The sequence below is a fragment of the Heterocephalus glaber genome, unplaced genomic scaffold (assembly GCF_053883595.1).
Source record: "Heterocephalus glaber isolate CG9 unplaced genomic scaffold, H.glaber_assembly_v1.0 deba00001446, whole genome shotgun sequence".
NCBI classification, from domain to species: Eukaryota; Metazoa; Chordata; class Mammalia; order Rodentia; family Bathyergidae; genus Heterocephalus; species Heterocephalus glaber.
The window spans coordinates 6,786,993-6,801,068 of record NW_028258298.1 but is presented as its reverse complement, the minus strand read 5'-3'; the positions used below and the strand labels follow the sequence as shown (position 1 = coordinate 6,801,068).

Genomic DNA, 14,076 nt, shown 5'->3' with positions numbered 1-14,076 from the left:
ATGAAGCACAGCCAGCTAACTATGCCTTCTTTATCAAGTGAAAAGAGGCTTTTCCTGTTTAACACTGCCCAGGAATCTTCAGGTATTTCATTTAATGGTTGACTCTTGGCATCTGTTTCAGGCTTCTCAGATGCAAACCTGAGATCTAGCAATTCATAACTCAACAAAGCTGATTCTTCCAAATAAATGAGAGCACACAATAAAGCTATCAAGAAGGATATGCTTGGATTGTTCCTAATAAAAAAATGCAAACCTAGCTGGTAACAAATTTCAGAATAAAAAATAAACTATATTTTTAGAAAAGCAGATAATGTGCACACCTATTCCATTAATTGAGTCAAATTTAAAGGTTAACAGTATAATTTAATGTATTCACAGAGCTTATTCAATAAGTGACCTAAATAAAATGTTTTTTACAAGAACGAGAGCTGATTTCCATTTATAAGAATTCATGTAGAACTCACTCCAAAGTTATACTTACTTTTTCACATGTTTGACCTTCATACTTGCTGTACTGCTGCATGCCTTAAGAGTAAGATCTCCAGGAATCTCTGGAACATCTGCTCCCCTTGCCTTGAGAAAATGAGGACAAATATTTTATAAAATAAGTAAAAAATATTGACCTAATTTAAATACTTGGCTTTATCATTTAAAGGAAAACTTTCTGTGAAAATAAGAATTTTTATGGTTTTATGTTCAAGTGTCAAAACAGGCTAATAAAAATATTAGCATAAACTAAAATCTCCCCCTATGAGTTAAAGAATGAAATACTCTTGGTTAGGATGATTACAGAAGTTGAAAATGGAAATACAAATATAAGCAGCAGATCACAGCATGCATTTCTCCAAATTGTGAAAGTGACATGTAGACGCATCCAGCATTAAGCTGGCCATAATCTGCCACGGTTTCAGAGGTGAATTTTTTTGAATGATACATTCAGCTGCACTATTTTTAAAAATCAAAGGATTCTTTATGTAGAATGTAGAAAATGTAGAAAAAATAAAAATCAAGTCCAAATATTTTTCTCAAACAAATTTGTGCTATAGTATCTGTGATTTACAATAAAAACATAACCTGAATTATCATACTCCATGCCACATGATTCAATAGGGAGGAATAATATGGGATGAAGAGGGCTGAGAGGTGAATCACAACCTTAATTTTTACAAATATTTTTTTTTTTTCTTTTTTGGTACCGGGGATCGAACTTGGGCCCTTGAGCTTGCGTAGCAGGCAGCGAAACCACTGAGCTAAATCCCGGCCCTTACAAATATTTTCTTAATGGACAAAAAAACAGTTGGGACAGGGCCAGGAATTTAGCTCAGTGGTTCCACTGCCTGCCTCACAAACACAAGGTCCCTGGTGTCAAAAAAAAAAAAAAGCTGGGACAAGTGTTGGAGAGAGGTGAGAGAGAGGGAGTGCAAGGGGGAGGGGGAGAGGGAAAGGGAGAGGGAGAGGGAGGTAGAGAGTGAGGGAAAGCCTCTTCAAAGATATGAAGTAACGGTGTACAAATTATAAGAACCAATTTCTGGCATATTGTCACAGTCAAATAGGCCCAAATTTTGTTTTTTGAGGTTTTCCACTTTAGGAAATTTAACTATATATAAGGATTGATACTTCATGATCAAACAGTCTTAGACACCCTCTCATTCCTTTAAAGGTCTCCTGAGAAAAAAAAGAATATGTAATATATTTTTCAGTGATGAAATAAAACTTTCCATCTTACAATTATCATGCTCACCTACTAGATCTTTTTATAAATCTATGATAAGATCCTGTATTAATTTTACTTTGTTTAGAAAGTTATTTTATAACCCTAGATACTGTTTCATCAGTATTTATCATCATTCATCAATTACTCCCTATTATGCAAAATATTTTAAAAGACTCAAATAAAAAATTACTTTTCAAGAAAGGAAAATAAGGGAATCACCTAGAAGAAAGGTTACAAAAAACGTTTTTTTTGTGTGTGTGTGGTACAGGGGATCGGGCGCTGGAGCTAAATCCCTGGCCCAGCTAAACTGTTTTTGTAAAGGGCCAGCTGGGAAATACTTGTTTGTGGGCCACGCTGTCTCTGCCACTGCTCAGCTCTGCTACTGTGTACAAAACCAACCAAACCAAAATGATCAAACATAGCTGTGTTCCAAGAAAATCTTCTTTGCAAAACAGTTAGTGAATCAGCAAGCTGAAGTTCACCAACCCTGATCTACAAGGTTGACACTACAGTGAAATACTTTGTTATAATTCCCAAATTGTTGCATCATTTTCCAAGAAGGTATTTTTAAAAGCTCAGAGACACCATTTTGTAGTCTGCACTTAGATTTCACTGAATATATTCACTTATTCTATAGGTTTTATTTTCTATCCATAATAGAAAATAGAAGAAACCTGACAGACATTTCACAATCACTACAAACATTAAGGAATGTATGCAAAGAGACAGCAGCAACACTAGACTCTATAACATAAAAGTGACCACATATGTGATCTTTCAGACTAATAAAAATATCCTTGATGGAAATAGTGTAACTTAAGAATTGAAGCTGAGCATGGGAGCACATGCATATAGTTCCAGCAAGTTGGCAGGCTGATGAGTTTGAGGTCACCCTAGGCAACTTAGTGAGACAACCATCTTAAAAAAAAAAAAAAAGAATCGGTGAGTGGCAAAAATATTTCTAAGGGAAAAGGAAATATTATTTTCCTCCAGTTTGTCATTCAACTGGAAGGACTTTACCATGAAGTAATCTGCAGTGAAATACTACATGAATATGACATGAATCATTAACTTGGACTTTCAAAAAAGTCCAATACCCTTTCATTATTTATATTTTTGTGCAACAAATTTACTTGACATAAGAGGTCAGGCTTATATTCCTATTAAACTTAAAAAGTTTTTCACTATTCTATAAATTATCCATCAAATTTAACTTAATATTATAAAAGAAAACTATCCACTAGATTAATTTGGTAAATGGCTTTGACTTTTATGGTAGATTGAAAATTAAAATATCAATTTTGTTCTATAAATAAGCTAAGTGTGCTCAATAAGCCATTACCCCTAACATATGTCTAAAGGGGGAAAAAAGAAAGCCTGTAATCCAAAAGAAGGAGGAATTCCATGGAGTACACACATTTGCAACCACACCTGACCAGACTGCAAGTGAAAACATGGCCCAGACATAAATCCATAAGTCATACAAAGGGTCAGAAAAGGAAAGTTCTGCCCAAAAAAGACAAAACATTAACAAATAGGACAGAGAGCCAAACCACGGTCTAGGAAGCTTGAGAAAATGCAAGAAAGTATTTCTTACCCAATATTTCAAGTCATCTATGACCATGTATGTTTTGTTCAACAATATTTTTCCTTAGGCCAGAAAAGTTACAAGCAGATCCTGGCCACTCAGTATATTTTTGCAAATGAACAAATACAGTACACTGCAGTATAACCAGGGTATATCATTACTTTTTTTCCAATTAAGTAAACAGAATTAAAAGAAAAGACAGTACACTCAATCATCTAGTAAACTAATATTTTTCACCTACATATTTAAAAATATAAAATAGACTTAAATTTCTACTAAAACCATGTAGGCTTGAGTGAATTTATTCTGTTGTTTCATATCAAAGATTAAAAATGTTCTCTTTTAGAAAATAGTTAATAATATTCATTTACAGAAAATACACAACAGATAAGTGAGGTATATGAAACCCCAAATAGCCACAATAAGAAAAGAACCTCTCTGCAACACATCTCAGCCAAAATCCCAGAATCCCCAAACAAGAAAAGAATCTTAAAAACTGTTAGAGAAAAGCAAAGTATCGCTTACAAGGGTAAAACCATTAGAATTACAGCAGATTTCCTAACACAAACCTTTAAGGCCAGAAGAGGTTGGTGCAAAGTGTTTCAAGCTCTGAAAGAAAACAACTTCGAACCCAGGCTGATATAATCTGAAAACCTACTTTTCAAAACTGATAAAGAAATAAGATATTTCCACAATAAAGAGTTCCTGAAGAAATTCATGACCACCAAACTAGCACTCCAAAAAATTCTCAAAGATATTCTAGAGACAATGAAGCCAACAATGACAAAATATCCAATACAATGAATGCAACAGGTAGAGTGAGCAAATAAGCAAAAGGGAAAAAATAATCAGCAATAGGAAAATAAGATAATGACATGAGTAAATCAATATCTATCAATTGTAACTCTCAGTGTAAAGTCTCAATTCCTCAATCAAAAGACACAGATATGCAGTATGGATCAAGAACACTTAACAAAAAAAGAAATGCATAAACTAAAAAATCAAACAATAGAAAAAAATAGTCCATGCAATGAGAATCCCCCCCGCAAATGCAAGTGTAACTACCCTATATTCAGACAAAGTGGACTTCAAGCCAAAACTAATCAAAAGATGCAAAGATAGTCACTACATACCGGGTTAAGAGAGCAATCCAACAGAAAGAGATAACGATTATTAACATATATGCACCAAACAATCGTGTACCAAAACTTCATAAAATAAGTACTACTGGACATAAAAGATCAGACAAACAAAAATGCAATTACAGTAGGGAATCTCAAAACCTGATTATCACAAATAGATCAACTAGACAAAGAAAAAAGCAACAACAGGGTTGAACAAAATCTTTGAACAAACAGACTTAACAGATAGAATGTTCCACCCAAAAACAATAGAATACACATTCTTCCCAGCAACACATGGAACTTTCTCCAAAACAGACCAAAATACGAACCACTAAAGCAATTTTAAGTAATGCAAAAGAATTGAAATTATACCACCCATTTTATCAGATCACAGCACAATGAAACTAAAAATCATGACAAAAGAAAACATGTAAATTATGAAAATGTATAGAAACTAAACAATATACTCATAAATAACCAATGGGTTGCAGAACAAATCAAGGAAGAAGTAAGAGAGTTTCTAGAACTATATAATAATGCTAGGACAGCATACATATGGGACACAATGAAAGCAGTCTTAAGAAAGAAGTATATAGCTATGAATGCCCACATCACAAAAATAGACCAAGTCACAATAAATAACCTAATAATGTATCTGAAGGTTCTAGAAAAACAAGAATAATCCAAACCCAAAGCTAGTACAAGAAAGGAAATTATAAAAGAGCAGAAATCAATGAAATTGATACCAAAAGTCATACCCGAGAATTGATGAAATGAAGAGTTCCTTGTTGAAAAGAATAAGCAAAATGGACAAAGCCTTTGCCAACCTGACCAAAATAAGAGAAAGACAGAGAGACAGAGAGAGCATGAACAAATGTAATCAGAAATGAAAAAGGTGAAATAGACACTGCCAAAACCAAGAAGATTATTAACAACTACTTCACAAATCCATATGCCAATAAATTGGAGAATTCAGAAGAAACAGATAGATTCATACCTACATACAAATTACCAAGTCTGAACCAAGAAGTCTTAAAAACTCTGAATAATCCATTAAAAAGCAATGAAATTGAAGCAGTAATAATTAAAAAAACCAAACCTACCAACTAAGAAAAACCCAGGTCTGGATGGATTCATTGCTTAATTCTACAAAAACTTAAGGAAAGATCAAACACCAATACTCAAGCTCTTTAATGATACTGAAAGAGTAGAAAGAGTCCCAAAGTTATTCCTGGAAGCTAGCATGACTTTAATTCCAAAACCAGACAAGGATCCAACCAAAAAAGAAACTATAGACAATCTCTTTAATGAATATATATATGAAAATCCTCAACAGACACTGGCAAACAAAATGCAACAAATTATCAAAAAGGACATACATCATGACCAAGTAGGAATGCAAGGGATGCTTCAACATAAACAGAAGCAATCACACGACCACATGAAACACAAAAATCACATAAACACAAAAATCACACAATCGTCTCAGTAGACACAGAAAAACCCTTTGATAAAATCCAATATTCTTTCATTAAAAACACTGAATAAAATAGGTCTAGAAGGACCTTTATCTCTGATAAAAGTCATTTATGATCAACCTACTGCCAAGATCATCTAAAACCAGGAATAGGACAAGGACATCTACTATCACCACTCCTTTTTAACATAGTACTCCAAACATGAGGATGAGCAATTAGGCAAGAAAAATAAATAAGAGATATGAATAGGAAAGGAAGAAGTCAAAATCATCATTACTTTCAGATAATATGATTCTCTACATAAAAGACAAAAAATTCCACCAAAAGACTTCTAGAGTTAGTAACTAAATTCAGCAATGTAGCAGGATACAAACATCAACAGCAGTCCTGTACACCAATAATAAATCCACTGAGAAAGATATGAGGAAAAATTACCATTCACAATACAACAAGAAAAATTAACTACTACTTAGGAATTAACTAAGGAAGGGAAAGACCTCTATAACAGAAACTACAGTACCGTGAAAAAGGAAATCAAAGAGGACATGAGAAAATGCAAAGATATCCCTATTCCTCAATAGGCAGAACAAATATAGTCAAAAGTCATACTTCTAAAGTTGATAACACAGATATAATACCAACAGCATTCTTCACAGAAATGAAGAAAATGTTCCTAAAATTCATATGGAACCCAAAGAGACAAAGAATAACAAAAGCAATCCTGGATAACAAGAGCAAAGTAGGAAGCATCAATATTCTGGACTTGAAGTTATACTACAAAGCTACAGTGACAAACAGTACTGTCACAAAAACAGACACGAGAATCAGTGGAACCAAACAGAGGATGCAGAAACAACCCCAGACACATTTAACTATTTGATCTTCTGACAAGAGGACCAAACAATATGTCAGAGGAAAGATAACCTCTTTAGCAAATGGTGCTAGAAAAGTGGGCTATCCTCATGCAGAAGAGTGAATATAAACCCATTATCTGTCACCATGTACTAAACTAAAATCAAAATGGATCAAAGAACTAAAAGTCAAAACAGAAATACTTAACCTGCTGGAAGATAAAATAGGTAAAACTCTTGAATTCATAGGCAGAGGCAAGGACTCTCTGATCAGAACCTCTGTTGCACAGGAAACAGTACCAAGAATCAACAGATGGAATCATATCAAATTTAAAAGATGCAAGCAAAAGAAACAACCAACAGAGGGAAAAGAAACACTACAGAATGGAAAAAAATTTGCCAGCTATTCCTCAGATACAAAACTAGTATCTACAATATAAAATGAACTCAAAAACCTAGACCGCCCCCAGCAAAGGACTGAATGAAAAAAATGGGAAAGTGAAATGAACAGATACTTCACAGAAGACAAAATACAAATGGCTAATACATGAAGAAATGTTCAACATGGCTGGCCATTACAGAAATGCAAATAAAAACAACACTGAGACTCCACCTTATTCCAATAAGAATGGCCATCATAAAAAAAAATCAAATAGTAACAAATGTTGGCAAGGCTATAAGGAAAAAAGAACCCTTCTACTTTGTTGGTGGGAATGTAAATTAGCACAACCACTAAAGAAATCAGTATGGAGGTTCTTTCAAAAACTAAAACTCGAAATTTCATTCAACCCAGTTATTGCCCTTCTAGTTATCTTCCCAAAAGAGTTTAAGACATCATATTACAGTGATACATACGTAATTACATTTATAGCAGCACAATTCATAATCACTAAATCTTGGAAGCAGCTTATATGTCCATCAACAGATGAATGGAAAAAGAAAATGAAAACACAAACGAGTCATTTGTAGGAAAATAGACATACTTTAAGACCATAATGATAAGTGAAAGGAATCAGACACACCATCTTAAATATTGTATGGCTTCTCTTACATGAAAAAAGCAAAGTATGAATAAAGAACAAAATAAAAGTCTACAGCAAGTAGAGAGATAGAAGTTTCTCAGATAGGAAGGGGATCAAGAGATGGAGGAAGCCGGAGGGAAGTAAGGAAAAGGGGATGACGAAAGGACTGAAGATGTGTTATGTACATGTACGAATTCCCCTACAAAAATGTCAACATTATATATTGCAAACATGTACTAATAAAAATTTTTAAAGAAAATACTAAAAAAGGGGCTGGGGATTTAGCTCAGTGGTTCTGGCGCCTGCCTCACAAGCGCAAGGTCCCGAGTTCGATCCCCAGTACCAAAAGAAAAAAAAAAAGAAAACACTAAAAAATAAAATATACACAATTTTCTCCATTTATTCAGGCTACAATCATTATTTAATTATTGTCCCAAAATAGAATTAGGTCAATTACAGAGAAACAGCACCCTTCATGAATGGAAAAGAGATAACAGAAAGCAATCAAATACACCTTCATAAAACCACATGCCATTTATATTTAATCTAGCAATAAAATGACCATCTCAAAGATGAGGGTTTCTGTCAACTTTGAATTACAAGTATCAGACACAAAGAATGTGCCTTCAAATGATTCAGAGAAATAATAGAGTAAATGATTTTTATCTCCTCACTCTTCTCTTTATGTGTGTTTATACCTCTTCCTTTCATTATGTAATTTAACTATTATCTTCTTTACCCCACTTATACAACCCTATTTTCAAAATCAAAGTCAAAACTACTTACTCCATTTAAGCTTAAGCCAGTACCTTTGCCAAATGTTCATTTTTTTTATTGGGTATTTTATATTTTCATTCTTTTCTTATTGCAAATTGTCTTATATCATTCTCCAAATGCTTTTCCATTCATCAAGAAGATAAATTCTTTGAGGGAGGGATAATGAAGTAACATGTGCACATATTTTATCAGACATTACAACTCTAAAATTTAGAACATTTTAAAGAAAATGGTAAAAACTCAGTATTAATTACCCTAGGAAAGTAAAATTTTATCTTTCATTTTAACTGCCCTAGATAATAAACAATATCTTTGAAAGTTTATAGTTAACAAAATAAAATTCTTCATTTTAATACTATTTTATTTTAAAATTTTACCTTATTATTTTGGTGCACAATTCTGTATGATCCTCTAGAGAGCTTGATCTAATTGCCCTGGGTAATAAATGGTATCTTTCAAAGTCTATAGTTTACAAAATAAAATTCTACATTTTAATAGTTCTACTTGCATAAATAAAAATATCTTACTGTTATTATTTTCATACACATTGTAAGAGCCTCCAGTAAGTAGGATCCAATTTAAAGAATGCTTATTTCCTCACAATTTCACAAACGTGGAATGTTATCATTTTATCTTTGTTTCACCAATAAAATTACTCCTTCACCTTTCTTTTATAATTAACATAAAACAGTGGAACATAACTTCCTGCTTTAGCAGGCATTTGTATTTATTATTTTGTACAATATATTCTATTATATTCTGTGTCTTTGAGAATGTTCACAAATTATATTAAAGCTACCAATATTTGTCTGTCGTATACAATGCCAAGATATTTAATAGTTGGCATTAAAATTAAAAACCTGGAAGTTGAAGGACTTCTACCTCTCTATGATACAAATAATGTTTGTCCCCCAAAGGTCAGTAAGCAGAAGACATGGTCCTCAATGTAACAGTGGTGAGAGGAGACCAAACATTTAAGAGGTGGGGACTCTGGGGAGGTGATTAGGTCACTGGAAGCACTACCTGCACAAGGGATCATTGTCCTCTAGCAGGAGTTGCTTAGGTTCGTGGGACTAGGTTAGTTCCCTTTAAAATGGGCTGTTATATGCATAATTGATAATTTGAATTAGGAAAAGGTCCAAAGGGGCAGGGGTGGTGGGAAAGGATGGGGAAAGGAAAGAACAGAAAGGAAAAATTATGAGAAAAGAAAAAAAAGTGGAAACGAACTCTATGTAAATAGGAAAGGGTGGAGGGGGTGAGGGGCACACAGGTAATGGGGAAAAAAATAAGAACCAAGATATATCATGTACAGGTACAAGCACCCAATGATAAATGTAAACGTGTTGTATACCTAAAATGTCCCAATAAAAAAATTTAAGGAAAAATAAATAAAAAAATAAAATGGGCTGTTATAAAGCAAGCTAAGTTTTCTTGGCTTGTTCTCTCTTGGACACTCAGGTCCTGTCATGTATGACCACCCACTATGTCATGACAAGACCGCCTTGCCTGGTAAGGCTGCCTGAGGTGGGACTTTATAGCCTCCAAGCTCATGAGCCAAAATAAACCTTTTTTCCTTACAAAGGAAATATCTTGTCTCAGATATTTTCTTAAAGCAACACAGAATAGATTGCCATATCTCCTGATTCAAAGACTTACTATAAATAATACAAGTGACAACAATATCCTACTAAAGTAAGAATAAATAATCAATAAAGATATACATGAACAGGGGAATAGATGAATAAACTTTAGTGTATTTATGCAATGGAATTCTGTGCTTCAAAAAAAGCTAATTATTAATACATTAAACACCATGAATAAATCTAACAGTTATGACGGTGTGAAAGAAAAGGGGAAAATCTTGCTATATTTATATGAATTTCAAGAATAGGTAACGTTTTTCACAGAAAGAATAGTGTTACATCTGATCAGTGAGAAATAGGAAGAACGCTGAAAAGCACTGTATTTCCTGTTTTCAGTGGTAGTTTCTCAGAATATACAGGTCATAAAACCACAGACTAAGATTCATGAACTTGACTCACTTTATTGAGCATGTGCACTGAACTTTAAGTGAAATTAATAGAGAAAGGCCAATTAGAAATTTATGAACTTGCTGGTTCAACATTTATCTGGAATAGTTATTATAACCATGAAAACAAGGAGGAATTAGGAAAGAGCAGTATTCAAAGGAAAAGGAAAATAAAAATATTTTCTATCACCCAAGAAAGTTGATACCAGCTAGGAGTAGACTAAAATGTTCATGTAAAACAATTGGAAATAGTCCTGAGTCGCGCATAAGACTCCGAATCACCTCACTACAGACAGGCAGGTCTACCCACACCCTACCAAGGTCCCCAGTCTTGCGGAACACACACCTAATCAGCCCGCTGCAGACAGGCAGGTCTACCCATGCCCTACATAGGTCCTGAGTCACACAGAAAATGCTGAATCAGCCCACTGCAGACAGGCAGGTCTGTGCACGCCCTACCAAGGTCCTGAGTCATGTGGAAGACACCAAATCACCCCGCTGCAGACAGGCAGCCACCTGATTCCACACTACAAAGACGCAGAGGACACCAGACCACCGGACCAAGGTACTGAGTCCCACTGTTCCCAGCTCAGATGTAGGGATTTCTGAGCCATTGTCCCACTGCTCCTGGTCCAAAGGACAGGGCTTCCCAGTCACCAGCCCTCCCGTGGCTCCCAGCCCAGAAGAAAGGGCTTTTGGACCACCTTCGGTCCCACTGCTCCTGGCCCAGAGGAAGGGGCTTCTGAGCCACCATGCCACTGCTCCTGGTCCAGAGGAAGGGGTTTCCCAGCCACCATCCCTCTGGCTGCTCCCAGCCCACAGGAAAGGGCTTTGGGGTCATCATCCCTACCATTGCTCCCGGCCCCTGTTGCACCTCACCCAGCTCAGAGGAGGTAATCAGTGCAGGCGCTAACAGCCCCCTGCACCAGTGAAAATGAGAAAACATGTAAATAAGTCTCAAAACCAGACTTCCAGATCACCTACAGCAACTCCAAAGGGAAATGAGATGGAACACTCTGATACTCAACCACCTGGACCCACTGAACTGGCAACAAAAGGGGATCGGGAAAAAATGAAATCAGAAATAATTTCTCAGGTAACAGGAGAAATTGTGCCCCTAGTGCAAGACATGATTAATAAATCTAGAGAGGAGCTCAGGAACATGATGGAATCCCAACATAAGAAACAAATGGAATCCATAAAACAGATGCAAATAGATTTCCAGGACATGAAAAACTCCATCGAAAGTCTACACAGCAGAATGAGCCAATGTGAGGACAGAATTTCACATATAGAAGATAAGATTGCAATTAGTGACCAGGAAAAGAAAAATTGCTTCAAAATTATAAGGGAACATGAGAAATCAATCCAGCAGCTGCTAGACAATGCAAAGAAGAATAACATAAGACTGATTGGAGTCAATGAAGAAACAGGAGAGAGTGGAGATGACATAAAAAACCTCTTCACAGAAATAATGGCAGAAAACTTCCCAAGCAGAGGAAAAGAGCTTGACATACAGATAAGTGAGGCATATAGGACTCCAAATAGTGCTACATTTTTGATCAAATTTCCTTGATCAAAAAAAATCTACACATAGGCATATACTTGTTAAGATTCCAGAAATCCAACAGAAGAACAAAGTTCTCCAAGCAGTCAGAGAAAAGAAACAAATCACATACAAAGGAAAGTCCATCAGAATCACAGCAGACTTCTCAACACAAACCATCAAGGCAAGAAGAGCTTGGAGTGACATATTCCAAGCCCTAAAAGAAAACAGCCTCCAACCCACATTGATGTACCCTGCAAAACTATCTTTCAAAATGGATGGAGAAATAAGATACTTTCATGACAAAGAGCACCTTAGGAACTTTGTGAATACCAAAGCAGCGCTCCAAAGAATTTTACACAATATCCTAGGAACAGACATTGAGGATCACAACCCCAGGAAGCAAAACAGAATGAACCCATCTGGCATAACAAGAAATCAAATGTAAAGGGGGAGAACCCAACAAAAAGAAAAAGTCATGGCAATGACAAGTCAATATATTTCAGTTATAACCATCAATGTTAATAGTCTCAATTCACCAATCAAAAGAAATAGACTGGCAGAATGGGTCAAGAAGCAAAATCCAACAATATGCTGAATACAAGAAACACACTTAATTCAAAAGGAAACTCATAGACTGAAAGTTAAAGGGTGGAAAACAATACTCCATGCGACAGGAACCTGAAAAAAAGCAGGAGTAGCTATCTTCATGGCAGATCAAGTAGATTTCAAACCAACACTGATTAAAAGAGATGAAGAAGGACACTACATCCTTGTAAAGGGAACAATCCAAGAGGAAGAGATGACAATCATAAATATCTATACACCAAACACTAGTGCGCCCAACTATATAAAATACTAATGGACATGAAAAGTCATATATGCACTAATACAATTGTAGTGGGGGACCTCAACACCCCACTGTCACAAATAGATAGATCAACTAGACAAAAACTAAGTAATGAAATACTAGAACTCAACCGAACTCTTGAACTAATGAACTTAACAGATGTTTACAGAGTCTTGCTCTCCACAAAATCAGAATACACATTCTTCTCAGCTGCGCATGGGTCATTCTCCAAAATAGACCACATACTCACACATAGAACATGTTTATGTAAGTGCAAAGGAATTGAAGTTATCCCCTGTATATTATCAGACCATAGTGCAATGAAATTGGAGATTCATAGCAAAAGAAACTCAAAAAATTTCAAAAACACGTGGAAATTGAACAACACACTTCTGAATAACCAATGGGTCACAGAGGAAATTAAAGAAGAAATCAGACAGTTCCTTCAATTAAATGACAATGAAAATACAACATATCGGAATCTATGGGACACAATGAAAGCAGTCTTAGGAGGAAAATTCATAGCAGTGAATATGCATATTAGGAAAACAGAACGAGCCCAATTAAAGAACCTGATGCTGAACCTCAAGCTTCTAGAAAAAGAAGAGCAGGACAACCCCAAAGATCATACAAGGGAGGAAATTATAAAGATCAGAGGAGAAATCAATGCAATGGAGACTAAGAGAACAATACAAAAAATCAATGAAGCCAAGAGTTGATTCTTCAAAAGAATCAACAAAATTGACAAACCTTTAGCCAACCTTGTCAGAAAAAGGAAAGAAAAGACCCAAATCCATGCAATTAGGAATGAAAAGGGTGAAATGACAACAGACCCAGCAGAAATCCAGAGGATCATCAATACCTACTTCCAGAACCTATACGCCAATAAGATGGACAACACAGAAGAAATGGACAGATTCCTAGATATATATGAATTACCAAAGTTGAACGAAGAAGACCTAAAAATTCTGAACAACCCAATATCAACCAATGAAATTGAAAATGTAATTAAAAACTTATCAACTAAGAAAAGCCTGGGCCCTGATGGCTTCACTGCTGAATTCTACAAGACATTTAGAGAGGAACTGCTGCCACTA

General features: G+C 35.3%; 1 protein-coding gene across 10 annotated transcripts in view; it reads right to left on the bottom strand.

Annotated features, from left to right (window-relative positions):
• Positions 1 to 14,076, bottom strand: part of Arhgap32 (Rho GTPase activating protein 32) — a 320,258-nt gene that overhangs the window by 154,484 nt on the left and 151,698 nt on the right. For all 10 annotated transcript variants that reach the window (XM_087214296.1, XM_087214295.1, XM_087214289.1 and 7 more), the window contains one exon: positions 482 to 573. In XM_087214296.1, the coding sequence (XP_087070422.1) occupies positions 482 to 573 (92 nt within the window). The remainder of the gene's footprint in view (positions 1 to 481; positions 574 to 14,076) is intronic.